Source organism: Palaemon carinicauda, chromosome 37, assembly GCF_036898095.1.
Source record: "Palaemon carinicauda isolate YSFRI2023 chromosome 37, ASM3689809v2, whole genome shotgun sequence".
Lineage (NCBI taxonomy): Eukaryota > Metazoa > Arthropoda > Malacostraca > Decapoda > Palaemonidae > Palaemon > Palaemon carinicauda.
The window spans coordinates 51,765,725-51,785,795 of record NC_090761.1 but is presented as its reverse complement, the minus strand read 5'-3'; the positions used below and the strand labels follow the sequence as shown (position 1 = coordinate 51,785,795).

General features: G+C 44.4%; 1 protein-coding gene across 2 annotated transcripts in view; it reads right to left on the bottom strand.

Annotated features, from left to right (window-relative positions):
- Positions 1-20,071, bottom strand: part of Dek (protein) — a 32,921-nt gene that overhangs the window by 11,854 nt on the left and 996 nt on the right. For both annotated transcript variants that reach the window (XM_068361210.1, XM_068361211.1), the window contains exons 2-6: positions 10,039-10,321; positions 8,942-9,096; positions 8,572-8,726; positions 7,724-7,862; positions 7,167-7,520 (exon numbers count right to left, since the gene is read on the bottom strand). In XM_068361210.1, the coding sequence (XP_068217311.1) occupies positions 7,167-7,520; positions 7,724-7,862; positions 8,572-8,726; positions 8,942-9,096; positions 10,039-10,321 (1,086 nt within the window). The remainder of the gene's footprint in view (positions 1-7,166; positions 7,521-7,723; positions 7,863-8,571; positions 8,727-8,941; positions 9,097-10,038; positions 10,322-20,071) is intronic.

Here is a 20,071-nt window from a genome sequence, read left to right as displayed (position 1 = left end):
CCTTTTAGTAAAATGATATTTTGATTATAAAATAAATTTTTGAATATACTTACCCGGTGAATATATAATAGCTGACGTCTCCGACGGCTCGACAGATTCCAAAAACTCGCGAGCGATCGCCGTGAAGGTTGCGGGTGTGCCCACCAGCGCCGACTATCGGCCAGATACCGCATATACTTGTAAACATCTCCAGTTCTTCTCAGTCCCCTAGGTCTCTATCGGGGAGGAAGGGAGGGCCTTTAATTTATATATTCACCGGGTAAGTATATTCAAAAATTTATTTTATAATCAAAATATAATTTTTAAATATTAAACTTAGCCGGTGAATATATAATAGCTGATTCACACCCATGGTGGTGGGTAGAGACCAGTATTAATACAATAAAGGCGTATATGCTCAAGAGTTTTTGACAATTATTCAAAAAACAGACTTAAGTATAGGTACCTGGTAAGGAAGCAGACTCTGATTATTACTCTGCCTCATTAGTCCGCTTTCCTCACGAAGCCCAGCCATCCTCTCAGGATGCTGAAAGACTCCCAGGAGCTGTTATATCCAGGGCGAACACCCCTATAACAGGACCTCATCAATACCCTTAATCTGGGCGCTCTCAAGAAACAACATTTGACCACCCGCCAAATCAAAAAGGATGCGAAAGACTTCCTAGTCTTCCGTACAACCCAAGACAAGATTAAAAACATTTCAAGAGAAGATTAAAAGGATATTGGGATTAAGGGAATGTAGTGGTAGAACCCTCACCCACTACTGCACTCGCTGCAACGAATGGACCCAGGGTGTAGCAGTCCTCATAAAGAGTCTGGACGTCTTTTAAGTAAAAATGAAGCGAACACCGACTTGCTCTTCCAAAAGGTCGCATCCATAATACTTCGAAGAGACCTGTTTTGCTTGAAGGCACCGAAGTCGCTATCGCTCTCACTTCGTGCGTCTTGACCTTAAGCAAACAACGATCTTTCTCATTTAAATGAGAATGTGCCTCCCGGATTAAAAGTCTAATAAAGTACGATAACGCATTTTTAGACATGGGCAATGAGGGCTTCTTAATGGAGCACCATAAGGCCTCAGAACCACCTCGTAATGGTTTAGTTCGAGCTAAGTAAAACTTCAGAGCTCTAACGGGGCACAGCACTCTTTCAACTTCGTTACCTACGATTTCTGACAGACTAGGTACAGTATTTCAAAAGATTTAGGCCAAGGACGAGAAGGGAGTTCGTTCTTGGCCAAAAAACCAAGTTGAAGCGAACATGTAGCTTTATTTGTAGAGAAGCCGATGTTCTTACTAAAAGCATGGATCTCACTGACCCTTTTAGCCGAAGCCAAGCACACCAAAAAAAGCGTCTTGAGGGTGAGATCCTTCAGGTAGGCTGAATGCAATGGCTCAAACCTGTCTGACATTAGGAACCTTAGGACCACATCTAAGTTCCAAGCGGGAGTTGACATACGACGCTCCTTAGAGGTCTCGAAGGACTTAAGGAGATCTTGGAGATCCTTGTTATTTGACAGATCCAAGCCTCTATGTCTGAAAACAGACGCCAACATGCTCCTGTAGCCTTTAATAGTGGGAGCAGAGAGGGAGCGAACATTTCTCAGATGCAGGAGAAAGTCCGCAATTTGGGCTACAGAGGTACTGGAAGAGGAAATAGAGGAGGACTTGCACCAGTCTCTAAATACCTCCCATTTTGACTGATAGATCCTGATGGTAGAGGATCTTCTAGCCCTCGCAATCGCTCTAGCTGCCTCCTTCGAAAACCCTCGAGCTCAAGAGAGTCTTTCGATAGACTGAAGGCAGTTAGACGAAGCGTGGGGAGGCTTTGATAAAATCTCTTTACGTGAGGCTGTCGCAAGAGATCCATCCGTAACGGCAGACTTCTTGGAACATCTACCAGCCAAAGAAGTACCTCTGTGAACCACTCTCTCGCGGGCCAGAGTGGAGCAACCAATGTCAACCTGGTCCCTTCGTGAGAGGTGAACTTCTGCAGCACCTTGTCTAGGATCTTGAAAGGTGGAAAGGCATAAACGTCCAGGTGAGACCAGTCCAGCAGGAAAGCGTCTATGTGGGCTGCCTCTGGATCTGGAACTGGAAAACAGTAAGTCGAGAGCCTCTTTGTCAGAGAAGTCGCAAAAAGATCTATGGTGGGTTGACCCCATGTCATCCATAGCTTCTCGCACACAGTCTTATGCAACGTCCACTCCATGGAGATGACTTGTCCTATTCTGCTGAGGTAGTCCGCCAAGACATTCATTTTTCCTTGCACAAATCTCGCCAAAAGAGAGATGTTACTTGCCTTAAATGGAGTTCCTTCTGATCCGTGGATCAAAGACCCGAGCATTCCAGACTGTCCAGTGGAGCTCCCTAACCCAAAACCGAAGCATCTGAATACAACACATGGTTTGGGTTCTTGATCGCAAGAGAAAGACCTTCTCGAAGTCTGATGTTGCTGTCCCACCAAGTCAGACATGTCTAGACTGGGTTGGAGATTGGGAAAGAGATACTCTCTAAGCCCTTCTCCTTGTTCCAATGGTTTAGGTGAAATTGGAGAGGGCATAGGTTGAGTCTCCTCAGAGAGATAAACTACTCCAGCGATGAAAGAGTTCCCACGAGACTAGTTCAAACTCTTACAGAGCAACTGTTTTCCTCTTGCAAGTGAAGGACTTTTAACAGAGCTTGTTCCATTCTTGTGGGAGACGAAAAGGCCCAAAAAATCAGACACTGTATCTCCATTCCCAAATAAAAGAATAGTCTGGGATGGGGTACTGTAAGTTACGACTTCTCTACGTTCACTATGAGACCTAGCTCCTTGGTTAGGTCTAATATCCATTAGAGGCTCTCCAGACAGTGATATAATGACGACGCCCTGATTAGCCAGTCGTCAAAATAAAAAGGAGGCTCTGAATCCTCAAAAAATGTAGAAAGCTTGCTACATTTTGCAAGGGCCTTGTAAAAACAAGAGGAGCAGGAATGAGGCCGAAGTACAGTGCTCGACATTGGTACATTACTTTCCCGTCCACAAACCTCAGATGTTGTTGAAAGTTTGGATGAATCGGGATGTGGAAGTATGCATCCTGAAGGTCGAGAGAGACCATCCAGTCGCCTTCCCTTACTGCTGCCAAGACAGATTTGGTAGTCTTCATCGTGAAGTTTGTCTTGACAATGAACACATTGAGCGCACTTACATCTTAAGTACTCCTGCAGTGAACGTGGCTGCCAGATCATTGGAGCCATCCCTGATAGCTTTGTTCCTGCAGTGAACGTGGCTGTCAGGTCATTGGAGCCATCCCTGATAGCCCTGTTCATGCATGACATAATTGTACAGCAAAACATTGACAGCTGGAGAGACCTTCTGACTTAAGGCTCCCAGGGACCAACCAACAAATAAAAACTTCAAACGCTCAAAAAAACTCCTAACAGGAGATGGTCTAGCTCTGAAGCCAACCATAAAATCTTGGAGCGTCTCATGGCCAGGCAACGGGGAGAGTCTATGAGGCTTGAGAAGTCTCCCTGGGCAGAGGCAGGAACTCCCAAGCCGAGAACTTCTCCCGTATCATACCAGACGCTCGCTCTAGAAGCCAGTTTAAAAGGAGGGAAAGCAAAGGCTGTCTCCCCCAAACTCCTCCTGGTGATCAACCAGTCGCCTAGCAAACGTAAAGCTCTCTTAGAAGAGCGAGAGAGCACTAGCTTAGAAAACGACGGCTTCGAAGTAGCTAGGCCTAGCGTAAACGCTGACGAAGGCGAACGAGGAGCAGCAGTTACAAAATGGACCGGAAAAAGATCCTTAAAAATCAGCATGATTTTTTTTTTTTTTTTAAAGTCCATAGAGGTCTGAGCAGCTTTAGGCTCCTCTCCGTCTGACAAAGTCCCCAAAGGAATATCAGTAGGAGAAGGATCAGCAACTTCCTCATCTGAAGGAACCTCGTCCGACAATTGTCTAGTCTCATGAAAAGGAGAGACCTGCCGTGGCGGCAATGCTTGACAGGCAATGTCAACAAGCAAAGGAGCAGCAGTAGCAGTAGAGGAAGAGACGTACGCTGCTGAAAGGACTGAAAACCTTGTGACTGTCCAACAACAACAACAGGAGTTGATGGACGCTCGACGTCACGTCGGAACTGCATTGACTGCCTAGACTGAGCAGTTAAAACAACCTTCGACTGCGGTGATTGACGCTCAACGTCAAGTCGAGGCAACTGAGCTGGTTGGCAAACGTCCTGAACGTCAACACGAGACTGCGGCAGCGGCTGAACGTCAACACGAGACTGCGGCAGCGGCTGAACGTCAACACGAGACTGCGGCAGCGGCTGAACGTCAACACGAGACTGCGGCAGCGGCTGAAAGTCAACACGAGACTGCAGCGAGGGAGGATCCATGTCACGTGACTGACGTGAAAAACTCCTGACATCACGTTTCAAAGTACAAGAAACGTCAGCACTAACGTCAAACGGACAAGTAAATGCTCGTTTGGGCGGTTGACGGCCAGAGTCTCGTTTAGCGTAACGGCGACTCGAAAGCGAAGGTTCATCGTGAACCTGCTCAACGTCATACTTCTCCATAAGGGAGGCAAGCTTAGTCTGCATGTCCTGCAGGACAACCCATTTAGGATCAACGGGAGTCGGAACGGGCCGAGACGACGGTAACGTCTGTGTTGGCAAAACATTGCCTTTACCGCGACCCTCGGACCCCGTGTTACGCTTGCGTTTAATAGGCGAACAGTCTTCCGACGACTGCAAAGGGTCAGAGCTGTCCCCATGGCTACAGCCAGGACGCTGGACCTGTCCTGAAGGGACTGACTTTCGCTTAAAGGGTCTAGAAACCTTGCGCCAAGGTTTCTTTTGCGAAAAGTCTTTGGATGACGAGGAGAAACTTCGTCTCTCCTGTCTTATGGCAAGGACGTGCTTGCCGAGCAACGTCTGATACCTTTGAGGGAACGTCTGTTCGTTGGTTTACACTCCTCACTCCCTTAGGTCCTACGACATTCCTTCTCCCTGGTGCAGGGGAGCCTGAAAGAGGTCTCGGACTAGGCAAGTGACAAGCACGAACAAAAGAACACTCCGCAACACAGCACATGTTTTCTAGCACTCACTTCACTGATATTGTATTTTTCAATAATTTCACATTAGGCATGAATAAAACTGATATCTACCTGAAGCACGCAATTCTCCCTTACATCAAAAGGTTATAATTGTGAAATGAGTCGTATAATGTAAGCACATTAGTACAAAATGAAACACACATGCAAAAATAAAAAAACATACATATATATCAAATAAAACGGAAATATATAAAGTTAAAAAGGATCAGTGACTGGGGAGGAGACTAAACACTAGTTCACTAAAGACTACGTTTTCAATCTCTCACCGTAAGCGCCTTGGGACGAGAATAAAAACTAAAAACGTTTTATCCTTTCTCCCCGTACATAGACTTGGGACGAGAGTAAAAAAAACTGAATCGAGAACAACGTTATTCGCTCCCAAACTCCTTACTTGGGATGAGAATAAAGATCGGATCGTTCTCTCTTTCTCTCTCTTGTCACACATAAGAGAATTGCCCACTCACCCTTCGTCAATAAACAGGTTATTTGACCAAAGGAAAAAACTGAAAGGACTAAGAAATTGAAAATTAACAAGTTCCTTTAAATTAGTATTTAAAACACTTCAGTTTGAAAGAAGAATGAACAAAACGTCAAAATCGATTTACTCTTTCTGCAAAGTGAAACCGTGATTCTCTCTTTCTATCGTAACGATAGAGCGCAAACTGCGTAGCATAAATAAACCAAACGTTAGTTCATCTTTGAAAAAAACAGCACGAAGACTATTCAAAGAATATATTTCTTAAAATATTTTCCAAAAAATATTAATTTCATAACTCTTACAGAGCAAATGATTTAAACTTAACGAAAATAAAAGTTGAATGGGCTCAACGTTGTTTAACTTCGGTTTCCAAGTTAGGACCGCCTACATCTCGGACTAGGGGAGGAATAGGTAAGGGCCGCATATAAACAAAACATAAAATTTATCTTGATGTTTAGTATAAATGGAAAGCTAATCGAAGAGGCCTAATAAAGGCGGGTGAGATATAAAATATATAGAGGAAAATATAAAATTATCAACAATAATTTATAACGTGATAAAATAATTACTAAAAGCCTTAAACACACTTCCGTACACTGAGGGAAGGGTCGGCCATCTTTACTCTATGGAAAAACCAGCGATAAAAAAGCAAGGGCAAAACACTTTTCCTCTCCTTTCAAAAGCATTTCTTTTGAAGATAGTATTGAATAATCCAACACGGCGAAAGCAATAAAACCAAAACCAAGTACTTCACCAATTCGGTAGAAAACTCGAGGTCATAAAGCGAGTGGAATCAACTTGTCGATGAAACCGACAGAGAAGAACTGGAGATGTTTACAAGTATATGCGGTATCTGGCCGATAGTCGGCGCTGGTGGGCACACCCGCAACCTTCACGGCGGTCGCTCGCGAGTTTTTGGAATCTGTCGAGCCGTCGGAGACGTCAGCTATTATATATTCACCGGCTAAGTTTAATATTTAAAATTGTTGATTCAGTAGTATGTTTCAGCCAAAACAGAGTTCATCACTTGATAAGGAAATGTACTCTCCTCTCTTGAGACTGACCTCCTCACTCAACACTATGTGGCTTTGATACCAGTAACTACAAAACCTAGAGAAAGCCTAACTGATAATTTTGATAGAGAAGCCTACGTAGGAGTTAGGCTTCAAACATTTCCCTTTTACTACTTGACATACGACCAATATATTTAATAAAGCATAGCATGTCTCAAGAGATAAACAGGAAGAGTAAGAATACAGTAGTATTAGATATATTGGAGTAACTAAACCTTCAGCATTTACAGAACTACTTGTGTAGAAGAAAAGCAAACTCAAACATGTACTATGTGCATGCAGACCTTAAGATGAGGCTGGGGGTGATAGATAGATATATATATATATATATATATATATATATATATATATATATATATATATATATATATATATATATACATATATATACATACTGTATATATATATATATATATATACATATATATACATACTGTATATATATATAACCACATTTACCAATAAATTTCACAGTTAATCGGGATAAATGATACAATACAGCATCATTAACTTACCGAAGGTGGGGATTTTGCTTTTTTAGCTAAGGGTTCGTCATCAGACTCGCTATCAGAATCCGAGGACAATGGCTCAAGTGCGCTAGCTTGTTTCTTCGCAGAAGCAGGTCTTTTTGCTGCAGGTTTCTTGGCAGGGGTCTTCTTAGCAGGAGTCTTCTTTTTCGCTGGAGTCTTCTTTCGCTTTTTAGTAGGCTCTTCTTCCTTCTCTTCCTCCTCATCTTCTCCCTCGTCAGAACTTAAGCTTTCATCATCATCGCCAAGTGATTCACCGGAAGTATTCTTAGATTGGTTTTGGTCTTTCCTCGGTCGCCCTCTTCCTTTACTTCCCGGAGGTCCAGTAGGTCCTTTACTTTGCTGAAGTACAGTAAGCAATTGAGTTTCAATTACAATACATATTCAAGTAAATTTTAAAATGAAATTACTTATACAGTACAATATTGAGAAGAATTTAAACAGTATATAGACAAGTAATCTTTAAAATGAAATTATGTATAATACTATGGAAATTTCTTAAATTTTGGTAAATGTGCACTTCATAGTTCTTTACAATACTGTACCTTTATTTTTGGAGGTTTTCTTCCCATATCTTTAGGCTCCAACATGAAATCCAAAAGTCTTTCAATGACCTCACTTTTAGAACCACTTACTTCCACTCCTAGGATCTTTAGGATTTTCATAATTTCAGCCTTCACAACTCTGAAATCATTAGAGAACTGTTAAAATCTCACTGACAATATGCTTGGGGCCAAAAAAAAATAATCGTAGAAAGCTCAAGAAATCAGACTGCAAGAACATCCAATAAAAAAGAAGCCATGTTCACACCGCTTCAAAGCATCACTACAGCTTTCCAGACTTAACATTAACAATAGTAAAAGAATTAAATTCTTTACAATAAAAAGCTTGAGACTTCTAGACATAATAAGCCCCAACTTTGAAGTGTCATAAGCCATCATGTTGTCTCCTACGTTAACCAGTCACAATACATCCCTTTAAAGCGATTATAAGTTAGTGTTGTTTGAAATTTCTAAGGTGATGTATTTTGATTACTGCTAATGTGGGAGACCTAAGTGATTGGTTATGACGTCATCAGGGGAGGGGCCTATTTCGACAAGTGTCTTAGCAGCGACTATAGGCTCCTAAATTATCACGGTGTAAGAGATATTCAATAACATAATCTACAGGGATAAAGTTAATTATCTGCACAGGATAACACAAAATAGTTGCAAAATCCTAATTAACCACTAGGTACTCAATTTAGTATTTCAAGTAGAGTAATGTTGACTATCACATAAATGGTCTCAGATTGCAATAGAGTACACTTACTCCACACTAATAAAATTTGAAATTAAAATGAAAAGAAATGACTTATCTTCTACAGAACACATGTCACATGAAAAACACTTACTTTTCTACACTATATGATTTTGTCTCAAACTTTCTATCATCTTTGGTAAAGGCAAAACCATTAAATTTTCTTAAATTTTTCTTTATTTCTGAACCACTTCCAGGTCGACCATAAGCCACTCTATGCAGTACTTTCAAGTCATCAGGATGTGTTTTCTGAAAAATAAAAATAGTTTTGCAAACAATTTAACAAATGAAATCAATAAAGGTTTAAATGAGGTTGAAAAAATGGTAATAAATGCCATATCACACTCTTATGATATAACTATAAAGACTGAGAACAGTTCTGATTCTTTGTAAACATGGTTTAATCGATGTACTGACTTTTCAATAGCTTTCCATTAAAATCCATAAAATAATAATGCACTTACTGTTAACATATAATCAATATAAGGTATGTCTCCCAAAGCTGTACCGGTTCCTTCGAACTTTAATTCCTCTTTCTTTTCTTCTTGTATAAAGCGTTCCACTTTTTTTCGGTCACGCTTGCCGCTCATTTCTAGAGGTTGGTCATACAATGGTACTCCTGAAATGTAGGCTGTTGTAAGTATTATACAATACAGTCTGGAATATATGAGAGAGAGAGAGAGAGAGAGAGAGAGAGAGAGAGAGAGAGAGAGAGAGAGAGAGAGAGAGAGAGAGAGAGAGAGAGAGAGAGAGAATATTATTTTCCTTTTGGAAAGATAATATACGTCTATATAGATATCTTCAATTGCAATTTTGCAAATCAAATTCCACTGATATAGAACGCTCGGTAATTACAGAACAGCTAGTATGTTGAGAGAGAGAGAGAGAGAGAGAGAGAGAGAGAGAGAGAGAGAGAGAGAGAGAGAGAGAGAGAGAGAAATATCACCTACAAAACTAAGAGCAGAAGTTGATTGAGACAAAAAGTAGGTCCTGTACATATATTTAGAATAAAAATAATTTACAATAAAATCGAAAGAGATCCATTAAAACCCATAATCAGAAATATTCCTTAACTCTAGGGTTATCAACCCTGTAGTTTATTTCTCAACCATACAGAAGTTTTTCCTAGATAAGACCTGAATAGTGATAAACTGCCTCTTATAAATAAAAAAAAAAAAAAAAAGGTTAGAATAAGTGAATACCAAATCTTGATAGATCAGGGAAGGGAAAGGATTTATGCAGTTGGGCTACGTAACCTGGCCAGGGGTCTGCAAGAACATTCAGGTAAAAGTTGAAGGGGGCTGGACTGCATGATTGAAGACAGGAAACGGGAACACATTAACGTAGAAGGATAGCATCTCAAGGGCGAAGAAACTTGACAAATATGCCACTAACCCTAAAAGGAAACAGGGTAAGAAAACTATCAAAGAAATATACCACCTGAATAAGCCAGTTTTTTCATAATTAAGGAAAAATAGTGCAACGAAGTGAATACCAAATCTTGATAGAACAGGGAAGGGAAACTGTCCCCAAACTAAGCTACCTGGCTAATTTCACTTGCCTTTCTCTGGGGTTTTAGTTTCGTCTGGAACGCTTGCTTCTACCTTAGGCTTAGGCTTAGGCTTTTGTGCCTCTTTCTTTTCATCAGTATCCATCTTTTCAGGGGAATCGGGTTCTTCCGATTGTGGTGCTTCTTTTTCTTCTTCTTCGTCTTCATCATCATCATCTTCATCATCATCTTCATCTTTCTGTTCATCATCTTTATTATCATTTGTCACCTCTTCTACCTTTTCGTCGGGCTTCTCATCTTCAACACCATCAGTTTTAATTGCCTCTGGGGAGGGCTGCAAAAGGAAAAGATCTTTGTGAAAATATTGTACATGCAATATGTTAAGAGGACAAACTGAATCCTTCATACAATATACGCAAACATGAGCAACTTGTCAAACAATGCTACGAGATTACTAAGGGGTTCCAAAACCCATTTATGGCTCACCTACAATCTGTGACAATTGTCTTTTATTGTGAACCGTAAAATTATTCTTGATATAGCGCTGATTTGATGTCTACAGATAAACCAACATAAATATTTTTAAAAGGAACTCAGTAAATCTTTAATATTTTTCCCTTTCAAACATACATTAGGTATTCTAAAATCATGCATTACTGTATTTTTTAAAGAGCAATTTAATATTAGATGTTGAAATATTTTCTTCTAACAGTATATAGTAACTTAAAGTGCCAAATACAAAAATACTGCACTCTACACTACACTATATCTTGAATTCCATAGCTGGACGAGTGTACGGTCTGAAAACTATACCACAATACTCAGAAAGTAAAGCAACTAAGCCCTCCATCAATAAAGGGGTTAGGGAGCAGAGGAACTTACGATGAGCGTAAACCCGCGTAACATTGGTGCCCTAGACCAAGTCAACACACAACCACAGCCTACATGTGGTTACTAAAACCCTAAATAACAATAATTTAAACTACATTGCTTTCACATGGTTTGTTATCACAGTATTGTTTATATTTCTTTACAAAGCTAATTATATAAAGCATTACTAACACTGCTTTAATACATGGTAAGACGAGTTGTAACGCCAAGTCGTTGCTTCGCCACCCTTCATATGAATAACAAAGAAATACCACAATAACTGACTAACAACAATCATTGATACAGTAATATACAAGTATACAGTAGTAACACTACACTTCTGCTCAATTAACTCCAAGTGTGAGGACATCACTAAGTGATTGGTGTCTGCGAAGTTTACTCAAAACCCTACCAGATCATCACAATACATAGCCTGTAACTACATACAGTACTATATTTCATATACCATAGTTTAAAGTCACTGTTAGTAGTTCTTTGTGAATGAATGTATGAATACTCCAACGATAAAATAAGATTCAGTATTGAAAACGAAGTGTCCATGGATACTTGCTCCTACGTACACAATATGCAACAAATCCTTATGTAGCTTTACACTTATTGCTTGACAAATACTTGTGGAAGATGCTATAGTGACATGATGAAGGACACTGGGAGTGTGAGACAGACAGCCAGAAAAGCACCATTGCAGGGAGGGAAATGGCGCAAAGACGCGAGGGTAGTTTGTAAACGTTAGGCTACGCACAGCAGTCCTAACTAAAGGGATCTGCTATTTGAAACTTTAACAGGTATTTAAAATATGCACTTTCAATATGTTGAATATCAAAATTGCAATAATGCAGGGTACCTTAACCTCAGAATCAAGATATGATGGGGGAGGCCAGGAGTCTCACATGGCCTTTGGGTCAGTTGGACAGAGGAGGACCTGGATATAGAGCGTATTCGATTACTTTCCTTATCCAGGAGGAAATAGTATTCCTCGTGACCCTCCTCTTGACCTTCCCTGTGCTGACAAAAAGTGCTCGTACATGGGGGCGAGCTTTTTAAGTAACACTGGACATAATAACAGTTGGTCTGGATCTTCAATTACAGAACGAAGACTCTATTCGAAATGGGCCAAACCTAGAGTCCGTCACACCCAGATTTTGAGTCTTAGCTACAAACTCAGGGACGAAGTTAAGGATTACTTCCCCCATCTCCTCGAGTGGGAGACATCAGCAGATAGACCATGAAGTTCGCTGACACTCTTGGCCGAAGCCAAAGCGAGCAGGAACACAGTCTTCCACGTGAGGTGGCGATCTGAGGCCTGTCGTAGTGGCTCATAGGGGAAGCCCTTCAGAGACCTGAGGACCCGAACCATGTTCCAAGGGGGAGTTCTTAGCTCTGCCTGGGGGCAAGTAAGCTCGTAACTGCATATGAGCAAAGAAAGTTCCAACGAGGAGGAAACATCGACTCCTTTCAGTCTAAAGGCGAGACTCAAGGCTGAGCGGTAGCCTTTGACTGCCGAGACCGAGAGAAGCTTTTCTTCCCGAAGGTATACAAGAAACTCCGTTATGGTTGGAACAGAGGCATCGAGGGGAGAGATACCCCTTCCACGACACCAACCACAGAAAACTGACCACTTCGCCTGGTAGACTGCCTCTGTGGATCTCCTGAGGTGTCCAGCAATTCTTTTCGCAACCGGTTGCGAAAAGCCTCTCGGTGTGAGGTGGTGCTGGATAGTCTCCAGGCATGAAGTCGAAGCGAGGCTACGGCTCTGTGAAAGATGTTGGCATGTGGTTGTTTGAGGAGGAAGCTCCCTCGGGATCTCCGTGAGGAGATGCAGAAGGTCCGGGAACCATTCTGCGTGATGCCATAGCGGAGCTATGAGGGTCATTTGCAAATTGTTGCTTGCTCGTACCTGGTTGAGGACTTTTTTCTCAACAGACAGAACGGGGGAAACGCGTAAGCGTCCAGGTTTATCCACCATTGTTGAAAAGCATCTTGCTAAAGAGCTTGGGGATCCGGGACTGAGGAGCAGTACAACGGGAGCCTGAAATTCAGGGCCATTGCGAACAGATCCACAGTCGGGGAACCCCACAAAGTCTTTGTTGGCTATAAGAGGATTCAAAGACCACTCGGTGCCAACTATCTGAGTTGCTCTGCTCAGCTTGTCTGCTAGCACATTCCGTGAAGCGAGCTGATAGGGTCACCGAGTTGACTGCTGCCCATCTGAGTATCTCTACTGCAAGATAGCACAGCTGCTGCGAAAAGGTACGCCCTATTTGCTTAGATAAGCTACTACCGTGGTGTTGTCGCTCATCAGCACCACGGAGTGCCCCGCCAGGACCTGGTGGAACTCTTCTGAGGGCCAGAAAGGCTGCCCTCATCTCTCAAGAGATTTATGTGCGGGTACCTTTCTGATTCGGACCATTGGCCGGAGATGTAATGGTGCAGCACATGAGTCCCCCCACCCTTCTTTTGATGCATCCGAAAACAGCATCAATTCCGGAGGAGAGATGAGAAGATCGACCCCTTTGCAGAGGTTCGGCTCCGCCAGCCACCACCTGAGGTCCGACTGTTCCTCTAGCCCTATGCGGACTAGGTGATCAAGGGAATCGGAGTGCTGGTTCCACTGGGATTTTAGTCGCCACTGGAGGGATCTCATCCTGAGGCGACTGTTGGGGACCAGTCGGGTCAGGGAAGAGAGGTGACCGAGAGGGCGGAGCCAATAATGGGCCGGGAGCTCTTCCCGACTGAGGAAGACCTGTGCTATCTCCCTCAGTCTCTGGATCCTTTCGTCTGATGGAAACGCTTTGTGCCTTAGGGTGTCTAATCGCATGCCTAGGTATACCAGTTCTTGAGAGGGGAGCAGTTGAGACTTCTCAAAGTTTACCACAATCCCCAGATCCTGGCAAAAACTTTAGAAGCTCGTCTCGGTGGCAGAGAAGGGCCGCCTCCGAGTCTGCCAGAATCAGCCAGTCGTCCAAGTATCTCAGGAGACGGATGCCGACTCTGTGAGCCCAAGATGATACTAGGGCGAATACTCTCGTGAATACCTGGGGTGCTGTGGAAAGACCGAAACACAGTAACCTGAAATGGTAATGCTTCCAATTGAACATGAATCTCAGATACTTCCTGGAAGACGGGTGAATTGGGATCTGGAAGTATGCTTCCTTCAGATCTAGAGTGCACATGAAGTCCTGGGGTCTTATCGCTTGTCTGATGTGTCGGCCGTCTCCATCCTGAAAGGTGTCTGTTTGACAAACCTGTTCAGGGCCGAGAGGTAGATGACTGGTCTCCAGCCTCCAGACGCCTTTTTCACAAGAAAGAGTCGACTGTAGAAGCCTGGGGACCCGTCGAGGACCTCCTGGAGAGCGTCCTTCTCCAACATGGACTGGACTTCTGCCCTGAGGGCAAACTCCTGAGCGGATCCCTTCGCACAGGAGTTCAATGGAATCGGCACTCGAGTCAGTGGAGGGAGAGAAAGCGTGACCGGGATGCGATACCCTGAACGAATCACCCCGACCGCCCAGGGTTCGGCCCTGTGGTAAAGCCACCTCTGCCAGCGGCTTTGCAGACAAATGCGACCGGCCTTGGCCAGATTCCTATCTTACCCTTTCCTCTACGGAAGGACTTTTTGCTGTGAAAGGCCTGCTTTGCACCCTTTCTACCCTGCTATTTTGGGTCTCTAGCCCTTTTTTACTGCAGGTTCTGCTGTACTTTCCGCTGTGGCTGAGAGGGATAAGGTCTAGCTGTTAAGACCTTTTGGATGAGGGAGTCCTGACTGGACTTCCTCCACCTCTCTGCCACCTGCTCGGCATCCTCGGGATGGAACAAAGAATTGCCCTCGAAAGGAGCATTTCTCAGACTCGCTACTTCGGCCTCAGGGAGATGTCTATGGAGCTTGCCTATGACAGCATCTCTCCTCTTCAGGATAGTGTTGGCCCAAAGGTTCACTACCTGATGAGAGAGAAACTCGATGGCCCGAGTGCCGGACAAAAGGAAAGTCTCCAAAGACTTCCTGGAGGACTCCCGAGACAGGTCTTTAGACCGCATCAGTTGTCCTAAGGATCCTAACCAGAAATTCAGCCACGAAGTAGCCTGCATGGCGTACTTCGCCACCTTTTCCTGGTTTAGGATTTCAGAGGACAAAAAGGAGACAGGAAGTCCCATAAGTTTCTCGAAGGGGGTGGCCTTCGAGAGTGCCTCTATAGTGGTCGAGAGGCAGCGTTGGAAGAGATTCTCCGAGGATCTCGTAGTACCTCCTCTGAAACACATACAGAGGAGGTAAGGGCTTGGAGGACGAGTAAGAGCGGAGAGAAGAGGTGGAATCAGTTGCCTGGGACACAGCCTTCTGTTTGGCACTCTTCAAGCCCTTTGACCAGGGCAAAGCTACACTGGTCCTATGAGGTTTCTGAGTGCCATAGAACTGGTCAAGGACCATTTCTTTTCCATCTAGAGAGGCTGCCGATGGATCTGGAAGTCCATCGATGGAACGGATGCAGGCTAGGACCTGCCAGAAGGCGTGTTCAGACTCCTTCCTCTCATCCTCTGTAAGCTTAGGGCTAGCGGTCGCTGGCAGAGCGTCGTCCTCGAGATTGCTCTCATCCATAGGAGCCCGGCGTGGGTCAAAGTCGTCAACTGTATAGACTGGGGATAAGGAGACTACAAGGAAGGTGCTTGCTTCTGGGTGCCTGGGAGGCAGTGAGGAAAAAAGCCTGGCAAGGATTTGGGGATGGTGAACAAATCCTTCGGTTCGCTCCTACGAGGCCGGAGATCCTCTGTCCCCAAGGACCTAGAGGATTCCGTCGGCTTACGGGTGGAATGTAAGTCCATTGCCATACGGGGTGAATCCCGTCTGGTTGCAGGTCGTGCCTCATTAGACACTCTCCCAACTGATAAAGAAGGGAAGGAGTCTCCATAGTAAGTAACCCTATCCTCCTTGGGGGTTGAAGGAGGAATCCTTTTCCTTTCCCCCTTTGGCCTGGCCTGTGGAGTCTTGAACTGCGGGGGGCTACCCTGAGGTTCATGCCTAATCTCCTCCAGAGGTCTTCTGACCTCCTCCTAGAATCGGAGGGTGGAGAGGACCCCTGGGAAGAGAGAAGGCGACAAGGGAATCCTAGGTGTATCACCTAAGGACTGGGATCGGGGAACGACTCCCTTCATGGCTTGGCGCATTACATTAAATAAGTTGCTAAGCCACGGGGGTCACGGGCTCCTGTGGAACAAGGGGGAAGGTCCTTAAGAAAGCACTGCTCCCTGAGTTTAGGAACCTGGGCAGGTTCCCTAACCCTCTTATCTGATGGAGGCTTCCCTACAGGCAAGATAGGCACAGGCCTACCCTTAGGGATAGGATCTGGGCTCGGTCGAACAGGTGACCGTTGTCTCCGTTGAAGCCCAAGGGGCTCGTGAAACAGATTGAGCGCGCCAAGATGGTTGTGAGTTCTTGTGCCGAACTGTTGGTAGGCGGAAGGGAGCTCGCGTGCGCCTGGAGCGCATGAGGTTGTTCGCCGCGCATGGCAAGCAATAGACTGTTCGTGTATATGGCGTGCCATATGATGAACCTGCGTGCCATAATCGCCATTTTGTTTGCGCGCGCCAAGGCGTTCATGCTCGCCAACTTGGTCATGCGCGCAAGAGCTCTCAGGTTGTTGAGAGAACTCACCCGAAGGTTCATGATAGCTAGTGATGTGTGAGCGCGAACGATCAACACGCGAACGATCAACACAAGAGTTTAAAAACTCTGTCATAATAAGAATGACTCTGGTCACGAGAACCCGAAAGTTCAACGTGAACTGTGTTGCGCGAACTTGAAGTTGCAATGCAACGAGAAACCGGAGTTTCTCTGTCACAAAACACCGAAGTGCTAGCGCGACTAGAGTTACGAGAGCCCTAGGGTTCAGCGTAACGAGGAATCGAGGTTCCTCTGTCACGAGATCCCGAAGGATCGGCGTGACTGACGGTACGAGAACCTAGAGGTTCAACGTTACCGTCGTTACGAGAGCCCGAGGGTTCAGCTTAACAGAAACCCAAAGGTTTCAAGTCGCGAGAGCCCGAAGGTTCAGCACGATGGAGACCCAAAGGACTCCTGCTGTCATGAGAACCCGCGAGATCAACATGACTAGAGCCCGAAGACTCACGATTACGCCAGCCCGAAGGGTGATCGTTACGAGACACCAAAGGGTCAACGTGAGGAGAACCAGCAGGTTCAAAAAGACATCTCACAGCCAGAGGAGGAGAACCAGCAAGTTCAAAAAGACATCTCACAGCCAGAGGAGAACGCCCAGGGTGAAAAGGGGTTACCCACCCCTCCACTCTACGAACCTCAGGAGAGGAACGTACAACAGACTCCGCCCGAGGGGGAGACTGATTAAGATCAACAGATAAATCCTCCGCAGGGGAGGAAAATTCGCCCGAAGGAGAACTACTACTTATAACAAGGTTCTCTTTCCGCCACTGGAGGAGAACCTAAAGCGTAAGGAGATTGCCGATGCACAGAGGCAACCTTCTCTCGCGAACGAGGGGCAAGCCAGCCTTGGAGAGAGCCCTGCCATCGCCCCTGGTGGGTTAGCCAACTCCTCGGCATTGGAACCAGACCCAAGGTCTGGCAAGGAACAAGCGCTCCCTGGGGGATGAGAAGGAGCAGACTCACTAGGAGAGTTGTCATCCTCGTCTATCCCCCAGGGTTGACCTGCAGTCACAAGCCCTGCGCTACTGCTCGACCGTACCCCGGAAGGGCCTGGTCGAGGATCAGCTTCGGGTAGAGATTTGGGCATAGAAGAAGCAGAAGCCCCCGATTTCTTCGATTTCGAGGTAGACCCCGAAAGCGAAGATTCGCGTTTAGACTTCTTCTTACGCGCAAACCTCTCCCACTGGGAGGCAGGCCACTCCCTACACTCGAAACAAGTGTTGTCCCACGAACACAGAGTTCCCTGGCAAGCCAGGCATAAAGGATGTGGGTCTGTCTCCAAGGACCACATGAAGGTGCCGCAGCGGCGGCCCTCAATCCCAGGACATGTCCGCATAGTGGGACAATAACCATACACACAAAAGAAAAAGGAAAAGTAATAAAGTCAGGGCACTTTGTTAACGGGAGAGAGAGACGGCATGTCTACACTCTACCGAGCATAAAGTAAAAGTGGTTATTCAACCGACAGGTGTGAGTGAGCGGGGTAGCTAGTCTAAACCCCCCCCCCCCCCCGCTAACTAGCAGATGGGGTAATTATCCCTCACTAAAATTGTCTTGGCTAGTTTTCAGCATTGCCGAAAGTAATACCTTAATAAATAGCGAAGGTTTGTATGTGTCGGAACAATATATTTTATCAGCAACAGCAACCAGCTCAACCCATAGTCTTGTCAAAATACAGTGCCTCTGTGAGGGCTGACATTTTTTATTTAGTTCAATTATTTTCATTTCTTTTGGACTTATGTGACTTTAGTTGCATCGGCAACACCATAACATACTACAGTACAGTATATGTACTTCATGTTGTGAAGTGCCCAAAATGTGGTTTTGAATGCACTTTTTAATGAACACAGTGATGAAAATAGTTAACACAAGCTCAGTCTTTTAAAACTTTATCAAAATCCTATCGGAAAGTCGGTGCTCATTTTAAAGTGGCCGGAGATTACCTCCGGAAAGGGTAAAGCTTACCAGACTCTGGATGACCAGTGCCTCCTAAATATTCTGGAACCTCATATAAACTACAAACAGGAAATTAACATCTTTACAAGACTCAAGTTCCCTATCTATAGTGCCCTCAAGATTCTGACTAGCCTCATATGCTGACAGTAATAGTTTAAAGCAAAAGAAAACTGCACTAACATAATGTACGGTACCACTTGACAAATAGGTAGTGTAGAGATATTTTGTTAGATCTCTCTTAATCAATAGTGTAGTGTTTAAAGAACGTTTTTCATACTCGCTATCTTGTGTTCTTTGCATTTCTGACCATAATTATTAGGGCAAACCACCCGTTCATGAGTTTTTGGATCCCCATATATAAAGACCATCACGGGGACACCAGTGGGGAGACAGGGGTTTTTTGGGTGGGGAAATGCCAAAATGAGTGATTTGCAGCAATAATAACGGTCAGAAATACTAAACACAGGATAACCAGTTGGAAAAATATAAGGTCCATACAAATGGCTAAAAATCAAAGTACTGTATCATAATTCTCTACAATTCACTTCACGTCCTTCTAATGGTTTTCTACTCCAACATAGCTTGCTTCGCTCACTAACCAACACAATCGCAATGCTCCTATGTTCTGGCAAGCAGAGCATAGATGTGCTTTACACACTATCCCCTTGGGTCACTATTTTGGGGATATATTTCACTTTCACATGAGCAACAATAGCCATACACGTAACAGAGAGCATTTTCATCATAATCAATTGCCGACATATATCAAAATACACTAAATTTCAAAATAGATTGTACCTCCCTCTTAGAGACGTCTTTCTGTGATGGTAGTGAAACGACGTGAAGGGGAGGGTGAAAAAAAAAATTTGGCTGTTGTAAAAACAACATCCGGGAACTTGTGCACATTTGGAAACTTGCACAATAACTCACCATTAGTCTGTAAAATGTAAACGATGTACTCAAGTGAAAATACTTCACATTTTATTCAACCGACACGCAAGTTATTATGCCCCAGCCCCCATTAAACATAGAGAAAATGCCACACTAGCCAATACTCGTCCATTTCTTAAACAAATTCCAGGTTCACTATTAATTAAAGTATCATACATTAACCAATGCGGAGCCTTTGTAGGGTGACGGCCAGATCCCGTAGAAAACGGGAATATTCTGAACTGTGGCCATCGTTCTAAAATCGATTTTTGGCAGGAGAAGCTAACTTAAAAAACCCATCTAACCTATGCTAAAAGCCGTATCCTTACCCAGGGGAGGCTTCCCCCCCCCCCCCCCCCCCGGACCCCCCCCCCCCCTTACACAACAGTTTCCTTACCTACGAGTACGACGGGAGAAGCTAACTTAAAAAACCCCACCTAACCTATGCTAAAAGCCGTGTCCTAACCCAGGGAGCCTGCACACCCCCGGACCCCCCCCTTACACAACATATTTAAGATCCGTAGACCATTTCCTAACATTTTTATTCTATACAAGATAACAGTCGGAGCGATAATAAGCAAATTATGACGCTTGGCCGTAGCGCTACAAACTACCCACCAATGCTTGTTTTCATACTAA